This window comes from Dermacentor albipictus, chromosome 9 (genome assembly GCF_038994185.2).
Source record: "Dermacentor albipictus isolate Rhodes 1998 colony chromosome 9, USDA_Dalb.pri_finalv2, whole genome shotgun sequence".
In the NCBI taxonomy this organism is placed as follows: Eukaryota; Metazoa; Arthropoda; class Arachnida; order Ixodida; family Ixodidae; genus Dermacentor; species Dermacentor albipictus.
The window spans coordinates 16,231,697-16,245,744 of NC_091829.1; the positions used below are offsets into that span (position 1 = coordinate 16,231,697).

Here is a 14,048-nt window from a genome sequence, read left to right on the forward strand (position 1 = left end):
GGACGAGGATGCGTCGGCGGCCAACCGGGGCCACACTACCGCAGTCCACCCAGCGAACAGCCCGAATCGGGGTGACTATGAGGCCACCCCGTCACAACAATAATCTCGAACCTTCCGCCTACCGACCAGACAACGTCGTGATCCTTGACCGCTCTGTCACCGATCGGGTGATGACATAATAACATTCAGCGACTAATATGCCTGTGGACTTCTTGCAAACCGCTTTGACCCAAATTCGACACAAATGTTCTGCGCCAACGAACATGGCGGCGCCCATCGAAGTGACGGCTCTCATCGTGGCCCCTGTACCATAGTCTAGCATATTCGGTAATACCATTCTTTCCATGCACAACGTGCGACTCTGATTGCAGCGGCTATTCTTCAAAGCCCAGCTATCACCCATAAACATGAAAAAAGCTTACCTTCAACCTAGAATGTGACATTCTCCTTCGGCAAACTCCACGGTACGACGCTGGTTCGAAGAACACCGAAATAAAGCGCCAGCAAGACGGTACAGCGGCACTACATTATACGTCCGTCAGAATTACACGACCGTCAGACAAAAAAGTGTGTGAATGACGAACCGGATTACTGCGACGGGCGCATAGAGTTTCTCAATGTATGATAATGACGTTAGCATGCTGTTGGTTCCGATTTCAGTTTTGCTAGCTCCCAAGCATCGACGGAAGGAGGGTTGCACTCTTATGCATACTTTGGCGCAGGCTTGGCGCAATTTTCCTGTAAAATGTCATTTTGGCGCTGGATCGCGCGAAGTACCGCTCTCGGCGCAATTTGGTGAAATTCGCGCGGCTGTTCTACCACTGCAAAAAAATTATGGGGTTTTACGTGCCAAAACCACTTTCTGATTATGAGGCACGCCGTAGTGGAGAACTCCGGACCACCTGGGGTTCTTTAACGTGCACCTAAATCTAAGTACACGGGTGCTTTCGCATTCCGCTCCCATCGAAATGCGGCCGCCGTGGCCGGGATTCGATCCCGCGACCTCGTGCTCAGCAGCCCAACACCATAGCCACTAAGCTACCACGGCCGTTACCACTTCTGTGAAGTGCATGCTAAAAGTAGGGAAAGACGTGCACACAATGCCCGCGTAAACAGTTCTCTCGTACGAAGGTTATCAACTAGATCATTAATTACATAGCACGAATTTTAAGGATTTATCGGCCTTTTGTGCAACACTTTCATAATAGGTTTTTAGCTTAGCTTATTAGCTTTTGTGTGTTTGATAACTTGAATGTAAATCTGTTGAAGTAGTTCGTAATATATTTTGCTTGTAGCGTATGTATAAGTTGAATCATCTTTGTTGTTCCTGTAATGTGTCCCGCCGTATTTTTATTTATTAGTTTACATTTAAGATTTGGATATTCTTCTTGATTGTCTTTCTACAGTGTTCTTCACGGTCCCTATGCTTAGAATAACTTCTACATATGTAGAGATTATCCACTGTCTGCTGTTTATTTGATTAAAACAACGTATGTTGGCGTCAGCGAGGAGGTCACTACCGCTTTCTTACTTCACTTACAACTTAATTGTATCTAATATAATTTTATACATTTACTGCTCCATAAACTTCAACCAAACATAAAGCAAACAAAAAAGCACTTCACCATATGACTCACAGCCCTCCCTCCACTCCAAGGAATTATTTCTATATACCAGTACATGTGCACGACCTACAGGTCACGGATCACTTAACACCAATAATGGCAGCACAATGGAATCGGTTCTCTTTTTTATTGTTATTACTGCCGTGTAAACACGTCGAGAAATCACAATGCCTTTCGCCCTTCGTTGTGCCGTGCTATTTTTACGTGTCCTGTGTCGGCCCTCGTTCGCCACCGCCATCGCGACGCAGCCTATTCACGTTGTACGCTGTCACACAAGGGGTCGAACGAAAAGTCTGCCTGCTCTGGCATAGCGCCTCGTAGATATCGAAGGTGCCGCGCGTACAGATTTTTCTGCTGCCGGTCCGACAGTCCAAAGAGGTCCCCGCTTAAAGCGATTTTTGCAGAGTCCTTGCAGTTGCGTCCGCTCACTACGGTACAACGTAGTGTTTACAGATCAGGCTGGGTCCCGGGTGTTCGTGGATGGTCCCTGCAGTCCGAAGTACGGTCCGCCCTACAATCGCCAGTGTTCCTTCAAGTCCACAGTTCTGTCAACGGGCCCTGCGGTTCACGAGTCAAGTCGGTCTGATGTAGTCCGCATAGCCGTAAGTACACTTGTCCACCGTGTTCGAACTGTATATTGGCCTTGACGTCCAAACGGTCGTCGTGTTTCCGAGTTGTTACTCGTGGCGTTAACACCTGCAGGTACGCCTGCAAGTACGCCTTGCACTTCATTACGGTGCGTTTGATCCACAATGGTCCTCACGAAAAGAGGTCCCCCACCACGCTCGATAAGTTACAAGTCCCTCCATTGAAGTGGTCGCGTTATGGAATTGGCATAGCCAGTGACGGCGCATCCTTCGGCTTCAAAGCGTCCTACGCCTCCGCACCGGAATTTTGTTGGTTACTGTGAAAACAACAAGAAGGAGCTTATAGCTTACGAGCGAGCGGGACTTCGGCCCCCTCTCCACTATCTTCCAAAATTAACAGCAGGCTTCCGAAAACACCGGCCGAACCGGTTTCCTTTTCATGGAATTGGCATTGCTAATGAGGGCGCATCTTTCTGTAACAAAGTCTCCCACCCCCACAAAAGAATGTGTTATTTACTGTCAGACAAACAAGAAGCAGTTGACGAGCGGGAGGAATGTCCCTCTCCTTCTCCCTCCGTCACCCAGAAACCATCGGCAGGCCTTGGAAAACAAGATTAAGGCCTGGCGATTTTCTGGTCCCACGCGGTCCCCGCTATCCCTGTGCTCCTCGCAGCTCCTCAAACGGTGTTCACCGACGTCCACTGCGGGCGGACAGGACACCAGGTCATCGGAAGGAGGACGTCCAGACCCGACGGGGCGGTGGCGCCCGCACTGGCGTCACCCTGCTGGACGACGGCGTGGTCGCCACAACCTCGTCGTCCTCGTCGTCGTCGTCGTCCATGTGTCCCCGTCGCTTCTCGCCGCATCGCCGAGCCAGCGCCACGCACGAGAGGCAAGCGGCGATCAGCGCCAGCTGGACCAGGAAGGCCGCCACCACAGCCGCGGTCAGGACGCTGGGGGTGGCGCAGACCATGCGCGAGTCGCTCCTGGACGCTGTGGAAAGGAGGAAGGCGGCGTGAGAACCTCGCGGCACGATCGGGGTTGGTGAGAAGTCTCATTCTTCTGCGTGCCTGTATTGCCGGGCATACGGATTAGCCAGAACACTGCTCGAAGCGTCGACGGCAGTGGCGGCAGTAGTCAATCATTGCGATAATAGTTCTGGGAGCTGGTGTTACCTTATTTTGATTATATAATAATAATAATAATAATAATAATAATAATAATCCTTCATGGTATCCACACTTGCCTCGAACTCCTCAGTTGTATTTGCAAATGTTTTGCAAGTTTTTTTTGTGTCTTTCTTTATCTTTACTATGTATACGTACGCCAGCATTGAGACGTTTGGGTTGTTCCTGGACACACTGAATAATTAGTTATGTGATTGATGAGTATAAGTTATTTTCTTCTTTAGAACATAGAAAAATGGAGTAGCTGAGGTGCTCGCTACCTCAATTTATCCGCTGCAACCGGTTTATAACAGATCACGACAAGATTTCTGCGTGATCGAAATCAGCGTCACAAGGGTGGCTTGCAACTCGCGCTTGAATATCCGCTATCCCGGTACATATTTCGTAAATGGTAACACGTATATGAACCAACCAAAGCTTTCACAGACAGATGTATAGGACAGCGGTGATGTACAGTCATCGACATTTCTGTCTGGAGCGTTGAATCGGTGCGCTGCGATGCAATCAACTCAACCTTCGTGCATTACTGGCCAGTTTCAGACGTAGGGCTTCTGAACAGCGGAAGCCACAAGAACGCGCGGGCCACACAGGATTCAGACCGGTGTTTTGAACCTAGATGGGGGCCGCGTCATTGCTCATTTATTTGTCTGTACTCATCATTGCTCATCATTTGTCTGTACTACAGTGCAGACGTATACCAGAATACCGGCAAACGAATTACGCATTCGTCAAGGCAGCGTATGGTGACGACACCTTGAGACACTGTGATCAATCATGACATACTGGAGGCGTTATCTTGCTCCGGGACTCTGCTTGTCTTGAAAAACGAACAGACGAAAAGATACTTTCGCGATGACTTTGTCGCTGCCTACATGTTTACGCAATCATGTGAACCATGTGACCATGTGAACAAAACGTGTGTGCCTCTGATGTTGTCTTTGCCAGTATGGGGGCGAAGGACTCCCTCAAGCCATCCTAGAATGGCTTTTCCCTTCGCCTCCCATGAAATGTGTATGTGATAAACCAATAAAGAATCAATTAATCAGATAAGTGGAAGGCAGTTCGTCACTGCTGTGATAGTCCTGCGCGCATTAGTTACAGCTTCGCAAGATATTGTCATCAGCGCTAATGGTCGCGTCCGCTCCTTTTGGCCAGTACGACACAGGAGTCTCTGATGCAGCAACACTGTAGAGTAGTAGCAACATCATTTCTCGAAGGCAAGGTCATCTTTGCTGACTTCGTACAGGTTGGCCTATCTGCAATTTCGTTACTTCGGAATGTCGCAGCGAGTCGCAAAAGGTATCAACACGTAGGTCTCAACGAGACAAGCGAGCATTAGTCGATAGTAGGTAAACATTAATGGTGCGGCCGTAATTAGCACCAACAGAGCCAAAATTTAACCACATTGTACCATAGACTTCACTACCTCCGGGATCGGCACACCTAGCCTCATGGTAAATCAATTTTTTTTTTTCCAGTTTCGAATATTCGCACTTCTCGCTCCCGTCTGCTGAATAAGCGTCGTGAACTTGCGCGATGACGACGCAGATGTCGGCCCCTGTCCTGGACCCCCGTGGGCCAGGAGGTGTCACTCACTTCGGTCCCGGCTGCTGAAGACGCCCGAGTCGGTGGCGCCACCTCCGATGCCCTGCACGATGATCTCCCTCTGCAGCGGATACTCGGGAAGCGGCATGGTAGGCAGTATGTGCTTCTTGACGGCGCCAGGCTTGACGGCACTCGCCGGCGTCGCGTTCGAGGCGACACCGCTAGGGGTCACCGGCGGAGCTACGGCCGACCGGCGGCTCATGCGCCTCTGCAGGCCTAGCGGCTGGAAGTACATACGTCGCCGCCTCCGACGCTTGCCGTAGGACCGAGCCCCGGCCGAGGCGCACGTAGCTGGCGCGCACTCGTGCAGGCAGAACTGCACCGTGACCTGCGACACGCAGCGTCATCGGCTTTTTGCAGAGAGGGAGGAGACAGAGGAAAGGGGAGAGGCGGGGAGGCTAACCGGAGGGGAAGATCCGGTTTGCTACCCTACGCTGGGGAGAGAGGGAGCGGTAAAGTGATAAGAAAGTAGAGATAAAGAAAGAAAGTATATCATAGACAGAGGTTATCTGAACAAATATGTACAATTGACGGGAAAGGGAGATCGAGGAGCAGGCTGGCAACTGCCACCGGGAGGGGAACGACGCCTGCCTATATACTCTTCAGTAGGGAGGTGACAGCAACACAGAAATGGACGATGGGAATTTCCTATCTTCCATTTGTCCTGTTGCTTTTACGGGGATAGAAATACACAATCATGCAGAGTGTGAATGCGAGGAGATAAAGGCGGAAAGACTAAAACAGAAGACGTTCATGTCGGGCTATAACAACGCCACCTAGATATTACAAGGCCTGCGCACTCCGCTTTATGACGTTGTGCTGCTATAGGGCCGAAATTTCCATCGTCAAGCCCTTCGTGACGAAAGCGACGACGTCAAAATCACCACGGCATAGTCGGTAGCAGTCCCATTAAATTCTGTGACAGACAGATCCAGATTTTCAGATTCAGATTTATTGGTTCCAAAAAAAAAAGAAGGAATTACATGACAAATATACAGACGAGGGTCCCAAAGTGAAAGAACTGTAGTGGGACCCTCGTCATAAAGCAGGGTGCGCAGCGCTTTCGCCAGCTAGGTGGCTTTGGCTATGCGCTACACAGATGAAGGGAGGGCATGGCAAATAGAGAAAACGAATAAAGAGAAGGTTCCCTTGACAATAAAATTAGGCTATCAACTTAACGACTCCAACTCTAAGTACACTACTGCATAATTTGTGATCTGCCATACTGCATATAGATTGTGACGTCTCGACAGCTGCGCGCCTCACGGGCGATCTTGCACACTTATATTAAAGCGACATTGATCTATACCTCGTACACCATAGAAGAGTGATTTCGTGAAAACTGTGATGCGCTCGCGTATACGCTCGACACACCGCGAGTTTGCTGTTAGATACCTCCAAGGTGGTTGAACTCCGCCTATATGGTTCTGTAAAGAAAGGCTTAACCGATGGTGGGACCGAGCCTCCGCCTGGCAGCACAGCAGTTCAATGCTCTTACCATTCGGCCACGATCGCACGAATGCTGCTCTCGCGCCAGCGTTGCTCTTTGAAGCGTCTGGTGTGTGCGTCACGCACCCTTTTCTCACATTCAAAACGGCTTCGGCAGGCTACGCTGACTTCTGGATCGGCATATATGTTTTCTGTAAGGTGCCTCCACATTGAGTGAAGTCCACCTATATAATGTTATCGCATTTAAGAAAAGATCAAATTGTCGAAAACACTCGCACAGGACCTCCAGGCGAGCCTAAACGCTTGGGGCTTATCTTGTCCCACAAGTATAATCGTCATCTATCTTGACTACATTTCCTTTCTTTAACGCTGCGAGCCTGGTAATTCCAGGTAACGAACGGCGTATGCACGTCATCATGCGTGAAATAGCATTCCCGACAGGAAAGCAGCGAGCCCAGCGTTTTCGAGAAAAGAAACGCAAGCAAAGCAGATGACGATTATCATTGTGGTACAAAGATGCGCTCTAATAGGTGAAACTTTTAAAAAGTGTAGGCTATAGTTGGTTCATTGTTGACGTAGAAGCTTTTGACAGCGCAGACGACAAGGACGCAGTCACGCGTGAACACACACGCAGAGCCTGAATGAGTTGCCCCGTGCATGTGATCTTGTCTCCTGCGCCGTCAAAGTCTCTTACGTCAAAGCGTGCCGAGTCCATATGGTTTCCTACCGAAATTATCAGAGGGGGCTGCGATGGTTCGGCTATCATTGGAATGATGGTTGGTACACGGATTTATCTAATCTTCGTACTTGTGACTTCGGAGATTCTTCTTTTCGTTTATTACGCTTTATCTTTTTTTTTATTTTCAAGGAATCGTATTCTTTTTTTTTCTAGACGATTGAATTCAGCCTTTGCGCACATGCATATTCGCTGTAAACTGTTGTATTTATCAAGCAATATATTGTTGAAAATGGTCAGTTCTCAGTCAAAAATCCGTTTGGAGCCAGAAGGACCAGTTCTAGCCCAGTCCATGTACTCCCTCTGGTGAATTCCTCATGCAATTAAATCTCGTAATTTTTTGTATGAAACTGACCTATAAAACCAAGAGACTAAGAAAATTTTAAGAAACTGATTTCGCGGACCCTCTCGTCTGCGGAATACTCTTGTAACCACCATTGCTATGTTCGCGTCCGGAGAACACAAATAAACCAGCAGCGTAAAAACAGTAACCGGCTTGTCATTCACCTTCCTGAACTTTTACTCAAATTTAAACTGACACTCGTACAGTTCTGTGGCTCACACGCGTGCAGGGTTTTGTGACAGACTCGAGCGCTTGATACCTGAAAGCGGACGACGACGTCGTCGGCGAACTTGAAGGCTTCAAATCGGCTCTGCAGCGTCCTCGTCTTGTCTCCGGGCAATTTCTCCAGAGCGGGGAAAATGTTTCTGTCCGTAGGACAGCTGCGTTGCCGATAAAAGAACAAAAAAATTACACAATTGGTCACTACCTTTCTTCCTTTGTTGCGCTGAAAACCTACGCAATTCGAGTACCGCACATGTACAGCGGTATGTATATCGCGGCAATTTTTTTTTTTTGTACGTGATACATATATCTTTCAGTTCGGACAGAGGGGAGTCGCTTCACGTAACGAAATTATGCCATAGCATTATCCTTTGCAACCGTACTACCCGCGCGCCTTACTTTAATGTCGTGTAGAGGAAGGAAGCCTTTACTCGATCATGCATGAGTCACGTGTACAGATGGCGCCACCGTCGCACGACGCATGACGCAATCGGAGCTAAATTTAGCCTGGCGCTCGTTCAGAGAGGCATATAGCTCGGCAGTAAGGCGGTGCACCCCAGCGAGAGCGGACGCGTTTCAGGGAGCTCATTCTGCCGTAGTAGGTGTTATTTGTGAAAGTCGAACCTGCGCACATACGGGGGTTATAAGGCCTGCATATGTACAATTTCCTTGCAGAAATGTCAGGTTACTCGGCTATGGCGCCCCCGCGTTCCACTCTCAGGGTCCACGAATGGCGTGAACAGACTCGGGCAGCAAGGCAGAGGCATATCCAACCCCTCTGACCGCGTTGGAACGTGTCCGTCTCCATAGGAAGCGCATGCGCAGGGAAATGCTACCAGAGGTAACCTTTGGTAGCGTGTACAGTAACTCTAGTGTAGGGCCGTCTCGGGCGCCACCACTTGGTGCAGTCATTTAATTACGGTAGTGCCTAAACACCCTCTGCAAAACAAACGGGACCACTGCGAATAGGGAGTGAGCACGATTGCGAAATTAGACCGTAAGACCCCTCTTCCTGCAACACAAGTTAGGCGCGTAACTTTTCTAATGCGTGAAGAAACGTAACGTGCGTGTTTGGTTACATCATTTCTGTACCCTAGTGCCCATACAGCCTCTGCGGAAAGCACAGGTCGTTTCACGTGCGTGCATCCCCCACTACTGCTGCGGAGTGATAGAGACTACCCCAATTTATTTTTTTTTCGTACCAATGCGCTCTCCATAGCCACAAATAGGTGAACAAGTTGTTCCAATGATCCCTTATGTGGAACGCGGCTTGCACATCACAGGGTTGAGCACTATATATATACAGCTGGGCGATCCTGTCCACGATGTCAATGACTATACTTCAGGTGCACTTACCCCGCACTGTCGATGAGAACGATGGAATCGTCGTTCTGGCCGCTCGTCGCAACAAGGTTCCTCGCGAACAGTCCAAAAACGCCTGGGGGAAAAATATTTGCGTAAAAGAAAAGTCCAGCAAGTTTATGCGACAGGCACACATCGAGGCACCTTGAGCAGAGTGCGAACCCCCACAGGCTGGCAAGGATTTTCCGAATGCAATGTTTAGATCATCCTACACGCCACGCAGATATCACTCATGTCAACAGAACTTTACTCGAGCACATTAGAAACGCTGCAAAGGCTCTCCGCCGGCTACCACGGGGCCCAACTCCGTCAGGGCAATCGCGGCATTGTTTATTAATTACCGGCTTTATAATTTTACCGCGCACTCCTTTGGCCTTCCACTAGTACACGTAGGCAAGCTTTGTCCAGTTCCTGTACGAACGAGTTTCGGAAACAGTGGAGAGATCTAGAAGTAAGAGACCCCATGGACAGTTTTAGTTGGTCCGTACTAGTACCACCGTGTGTAGAGTGTCTGGTTACCGGAGAGGTGTACAACAGAAACAACGCTGGTGGCGACATCTTGTGGCTCAGAGTTTAAACGAAGGGCACACAACGCTAGTACTGCAGTGACGCGCCATATTTTACTCAAGTGCCGGCGCAAATCGTTAATAGCGACGTAAACATTAAAATATAGTCATGTTGTGATTTTCGTTTGGCGAGAAAAATCGTGCGACACAAATGTTTCAAACGCATTGTAGCTGGACAAAGCGCCACGAGATGTCACTGCCAGCTTCGACGCAGCCGCATACGGCTCCGGTAACGCGGTAATCCGTGAACGGTAAGAAATCTATAGACAAGCCAGAACTCTCTCATGTTAGCGGTCACTACCGGTATAGTGTGCAACAGAACATAAACATTATTAGAGAGTTTTAGAAATAGGGCCAGGAGTAAAAACAAATAAAAAGAAAAAAAAGAACACAGCATAAATAAACGCAAGTGGAGTGTGTGATTATGGGCGCACTAAAATAGTTGCGGGACGCTACTTCTAAAACTCCCAAGCGTCCCCAAACTTTTGATCCCTGCTTTTACCAAGCATTCTTTCGAAACTTATTCAAAAGCATTTCAAAACTTTTAGACAGATGACGGGAAGGGGTTGATTATTGCGGAAGAAAATGAAGGCCAGACTCTCCTTTTCTTGAATTTCGGGGTGATACCTCGCTCAGCGCCAGTCCGTCAGCGTGACGTCACGGATATTGACGTTCTTGCTCGCATTCGTGTCGTTTTGAGGCAGTAAAGGTTCTCGAAACTTGCATGGTGGGTTTTTCAATTTCGTCATAATGCAATATTGCCCTTTCGAGTAGAACGCTGCGAACTCGATGGCGTCACAGCGAGATGTCGTGGAAACTAGCACGCAGCCGTCGCTACCATGGTTTTTCGTATTTCAGTTGTGCATCTTTCGTGGCTTGCCGAGTCTACTCTCACGGCAAGAGTGCCCGTTTTGGTGTTGAAAAAGCGTAATTCACTGATATGGCTTAATTATCGAATTATTATTTGAATTAAGTTGAGTTGATTTATTTTCACCAAGGTAGTAGCTATAACGACTTCGATCGGCTCACTGCCTCAGCTTATACACTAACAGGGCTAGGCGTGCGTAATTACAATGCTAAAAATATACATCACTCGCATGCATGTAAAACAAATAATAAAGCTTTAATAGCAGTGAACAAATACATAGAAATATATGTTGAATTACAGAGCGCGTAGATCTACTTGAAGCATACGAAACATCCTGCATTTATCAGTTAAATATTATAAAGCGATTGAGTGCAGATACGTCTTATATAAATCTTGTTAGGCAGTACATCATTCCGACAAATGCAGAAACTAAAGTTCAGACACAGGTGTTGCCATTATCTTGTCGCATACGATTTAATAATATGTTAGGCAGTTGATGTACGACCCAGTGCTTACCGTAATGTCTGCGTTGTGTTCGGAATAACAATGAGGAACTAAGCGCGTCCATTAAGATAGCGCGGTTCCTATAGTCAAAGAAGTTTGCTTAGTTCCTATAGTCAGTGTCCCGCCGTCGCCATAGAAGCTCATGCAACGCCATCTAGAATCTCGAAAGGCGGGTGCACGGCCGAATGCACATTTGCGAGCGGTTCGTCTCGTCCGAGCGTTCGGCGTTTCATGCAGTACATCGGAGGCCACCCACTGTCGTCGTCCATCTCGATGCGCAGGAACAGCTCGTCGCCCAGCTTGGCGCCGGCCACGTCCACGCCGGCTCGGTCCGTGATGCGAAGCCGCACGTTCGGCGAGGGGGCCGTCGCGTTCACCACGCCTGGCACTCGGCTCGCCGGACCCACGCCGCTGAAAGGAAAACCGCGTCTCGTGAGAGCGACAGACTGCCATGCAGTCAGATACTGAATTCTGACAGTACGTTACGTACTTGCTCACGGGCCTTCACTTTAAGTATACCCTCCTCACAAACAAACAAATATCTGGTTCGTCTGGGCCACTTACTCACTCAGTGGCGTTGAGCGGAAAAGCACGCCGCGGTCGACTGGAGATAAGCGAACGCGCGCACGCACGCACGCACGCACGCACACACACAGAGAGAGAGAGAGAGAGAGAGAGAGTTAAATACACGACGGAGAAACAAGAATCACACGTGGCGCTCACCCCACGAGCACCTTGTAGGTGTTGGTGACCGTGCGGTTTCCGGTGTCGAAAACGCAGAACAGCTTGACGATCCTGTCGCCCTTCTGCTGAATCACCGGATGCTGCTGGATCACAATGGTGCTCGTGAATCGGCCCCGGTCCTGCGAGCCGGAAACGCGCCACAGAGCAAGAGTTCGGTGGCACATTTAGCCGTGACAATGTCTCTAAGATGGGCGCGCTACTGATAGAGCCACGCTAAATCCTCTTGGAATCGACCAGTTAGATTCTAGGGCTATATTTGGCGTAAAAAGGCTTGATTACAAGCGCAAAATACGGACAGAACTGGACCTCTTCTTTAGATTTCGCTCGTCACTGTTACGTGACGTACTTAAAACAATATTCGCGCGTTTGGGCCGTTAATACGCAGAAACATTTTCTCAGCTTAGTCTTTGATTTTGTTATAACGTAATGTTATCGTCAATTACCGATGGACAATCAACAAGACGCGAGTAGACGCTGTCAAAGCCCATGACATCACGGGAAGCGTCGCGACCCGCTTTTCGATTTGCTGCGCGACCTCCATTGGCACCGCAAACTCTCGGCGCGTGGTAACACTGCCGTTTTCAGTGTCCAAGAGGTGTTATTTACAAATCCGGCTTTTAGTCTTTTTTGTTATACTGTACCATTAAGCGGAACCTCTACCTCAGGATATTCCGTGTAAATACTTGGGAAAGGAGCACTAGTGTTGGCCGGTGCGCAGTGAAAAAAATCTGCAGGGTGTAATTTATTGCAATTAAAGGAAGCACTTAAAACCTATTGATTGCATTTATACACTTTTAGTTGGGCCTTCGACTCTGTAACTTGGTAAGAATAAAACGGAGCCACAATATCCGGAAACAACATTAATTGGAAGATATAAATCGGACAAGACGGATATACACCGTTCTGAAGTGCACCACTAATTTGCGCAGAACTCTATAGCAACCAAAGTAGTAATATCAAGCAGCTGCAAACTAACACGCCGTGTCTGCCCGCTTTAGGTCATTCAACAGACGCGGTTGATGTCAGCATTTTGTGCGAAGTTATGCGTGTTGCCAATTTCTGCTTCATTCTGATTATTGCGATAGCAATTACGTGGACACTCCAGGCGCATTATTGGCGTCGGCATCTCCCTGATGCTCCCTACAAACTCCAAGGGCGATAACGCCGTCGCCGCGCGCCGCATGCTGTGCGGGCGAGCGAAAGCCCGCGAGGGGAGCAGACAACCGCGCCTCAACCTGGCGCGCGTAAGGGGGGAAAGCTGAGAGGAGACGCGCCGTCATTCGTCGCGCTGATGGAGGGAGGGGGGGCGGCGTTCTACTCCGGCAGCAACTGCGTATTTTGCGACCATGCGCAAAAGGAACCGACGATCGAGGCGCGGCTTAACCTTGCGCGCGCAAGGCAGGAAAGCGGGGAGGCACTGTGGGAGTGAGGGGGCGGCGTTTTACTCCGGCAGCAACTGCGTACTTTGCGTGGCCGCGCGCACCTTGTCTTGGAAGCGTCCTGGGGACGTATTCTCAAACGTTCGCCGCGGCGAAATTTCGCACTGGTCACGCCTCCGCCGTTGCGGCGCGCTCTGAATGGCTGCTTTGACAAAACAGGAAATTCAGGTGGCGCAAGTGCATTTCCGGTTTTGTCAAAGCAGCCATTCAGCGCGCGCCGCAACGGCGGAGGCGTGGCCAGTGCGAAACTTCGCCGCGGCGAACGTTTCAGAATACGTCCCCTGCAGACGGCTCGTACCTTTCTGCGTGCTGTGTTCTCGCCGCTCAGTCTGCGTTGAAGTGATAGGCACACGAAGGTCACAGCACGAAGGTCACTTCGCTCGCTGCTGCTGCCGCGCATCCTCACGCCAGCGTTTCGCCAGCGAGTGTCCGCGGTCGTCGAGTGTAATGTGTTCATGTTTGCGTGTGCGCGCTGACACCATGCTTGTTAATTTAGCTAGCAAGCGAATGTTTCCAAGTTTATCCGGAAGATAAAACTATCCTTACTTCGTATAGCTGTCGAATAATTTGCCATCGCAATCGATGCTACGCCTTTCGAGCGAAACTGCGGCTTCTAAATGCGTAAGCATTTCTATGCAAACCCAACGAAAAAAAAAAACCGTCCGTCCGTTCCTAACGTAAAACGATCGCTTTTAAGGCCGAGCCGGCAACAGCGAGCGACTTTACCTTCGTCCTGCCTGCCGCTTCAACGCGAACGAAGTGGCCGCGAGAACACAAGCGCTCACGACGCTCTCAGCACACGCCGCATCCT

The 14,048-nt window shown here is 49.4% G+C and overlaps 1 protein-coding gene across 3 annotated transcripts in view; it reads right to left on the minus strand.

Moving 5' to 3' along the window:
• Window positions 1-1,738: 1,738 nt before the first annotated feature.
• The window catches only part of LOC135903681 (uncharacterized), a 242,064-nt gene continuing 229,754 nt past the window's right edge, over window positions 1,739-14,048 (minus strand). For all 3 annotated transcript variants that reach the window (XM_070525316.1, XM_065434008.1, XM_065434007.1), the window contains exons 7-12: window positions 11,778-11,917; window positions 11,311-11,465; window positions 9,111-9,192; window positions 7,792-7,912; window positions 4,996-5,332; window positions 1,739-3,205 (exon numbers count right to left, since the gene is read on the minus strand). In XM_070525316.1, the coding sequence (XP_070381417.1) occupies window positions 2,937-3,205; window positions 4,996-5,332; window positions 7,792-7,912; window positions 9,111-9,192; window positions 11,311-11,465; window positions 11,778-11,917 (1,104 nt within the window). In that variant the 3' untranslated portion in view covers window positions 1,739-2,936. The remainder of the gene's footprint in view (window positions 3,206-4,995; window positions 5,333-7,791; window positions 7,913-9,110; window positions 9,193-11,310; window positions 11,466-11,777; window positions 11,918-14,048) is intronic.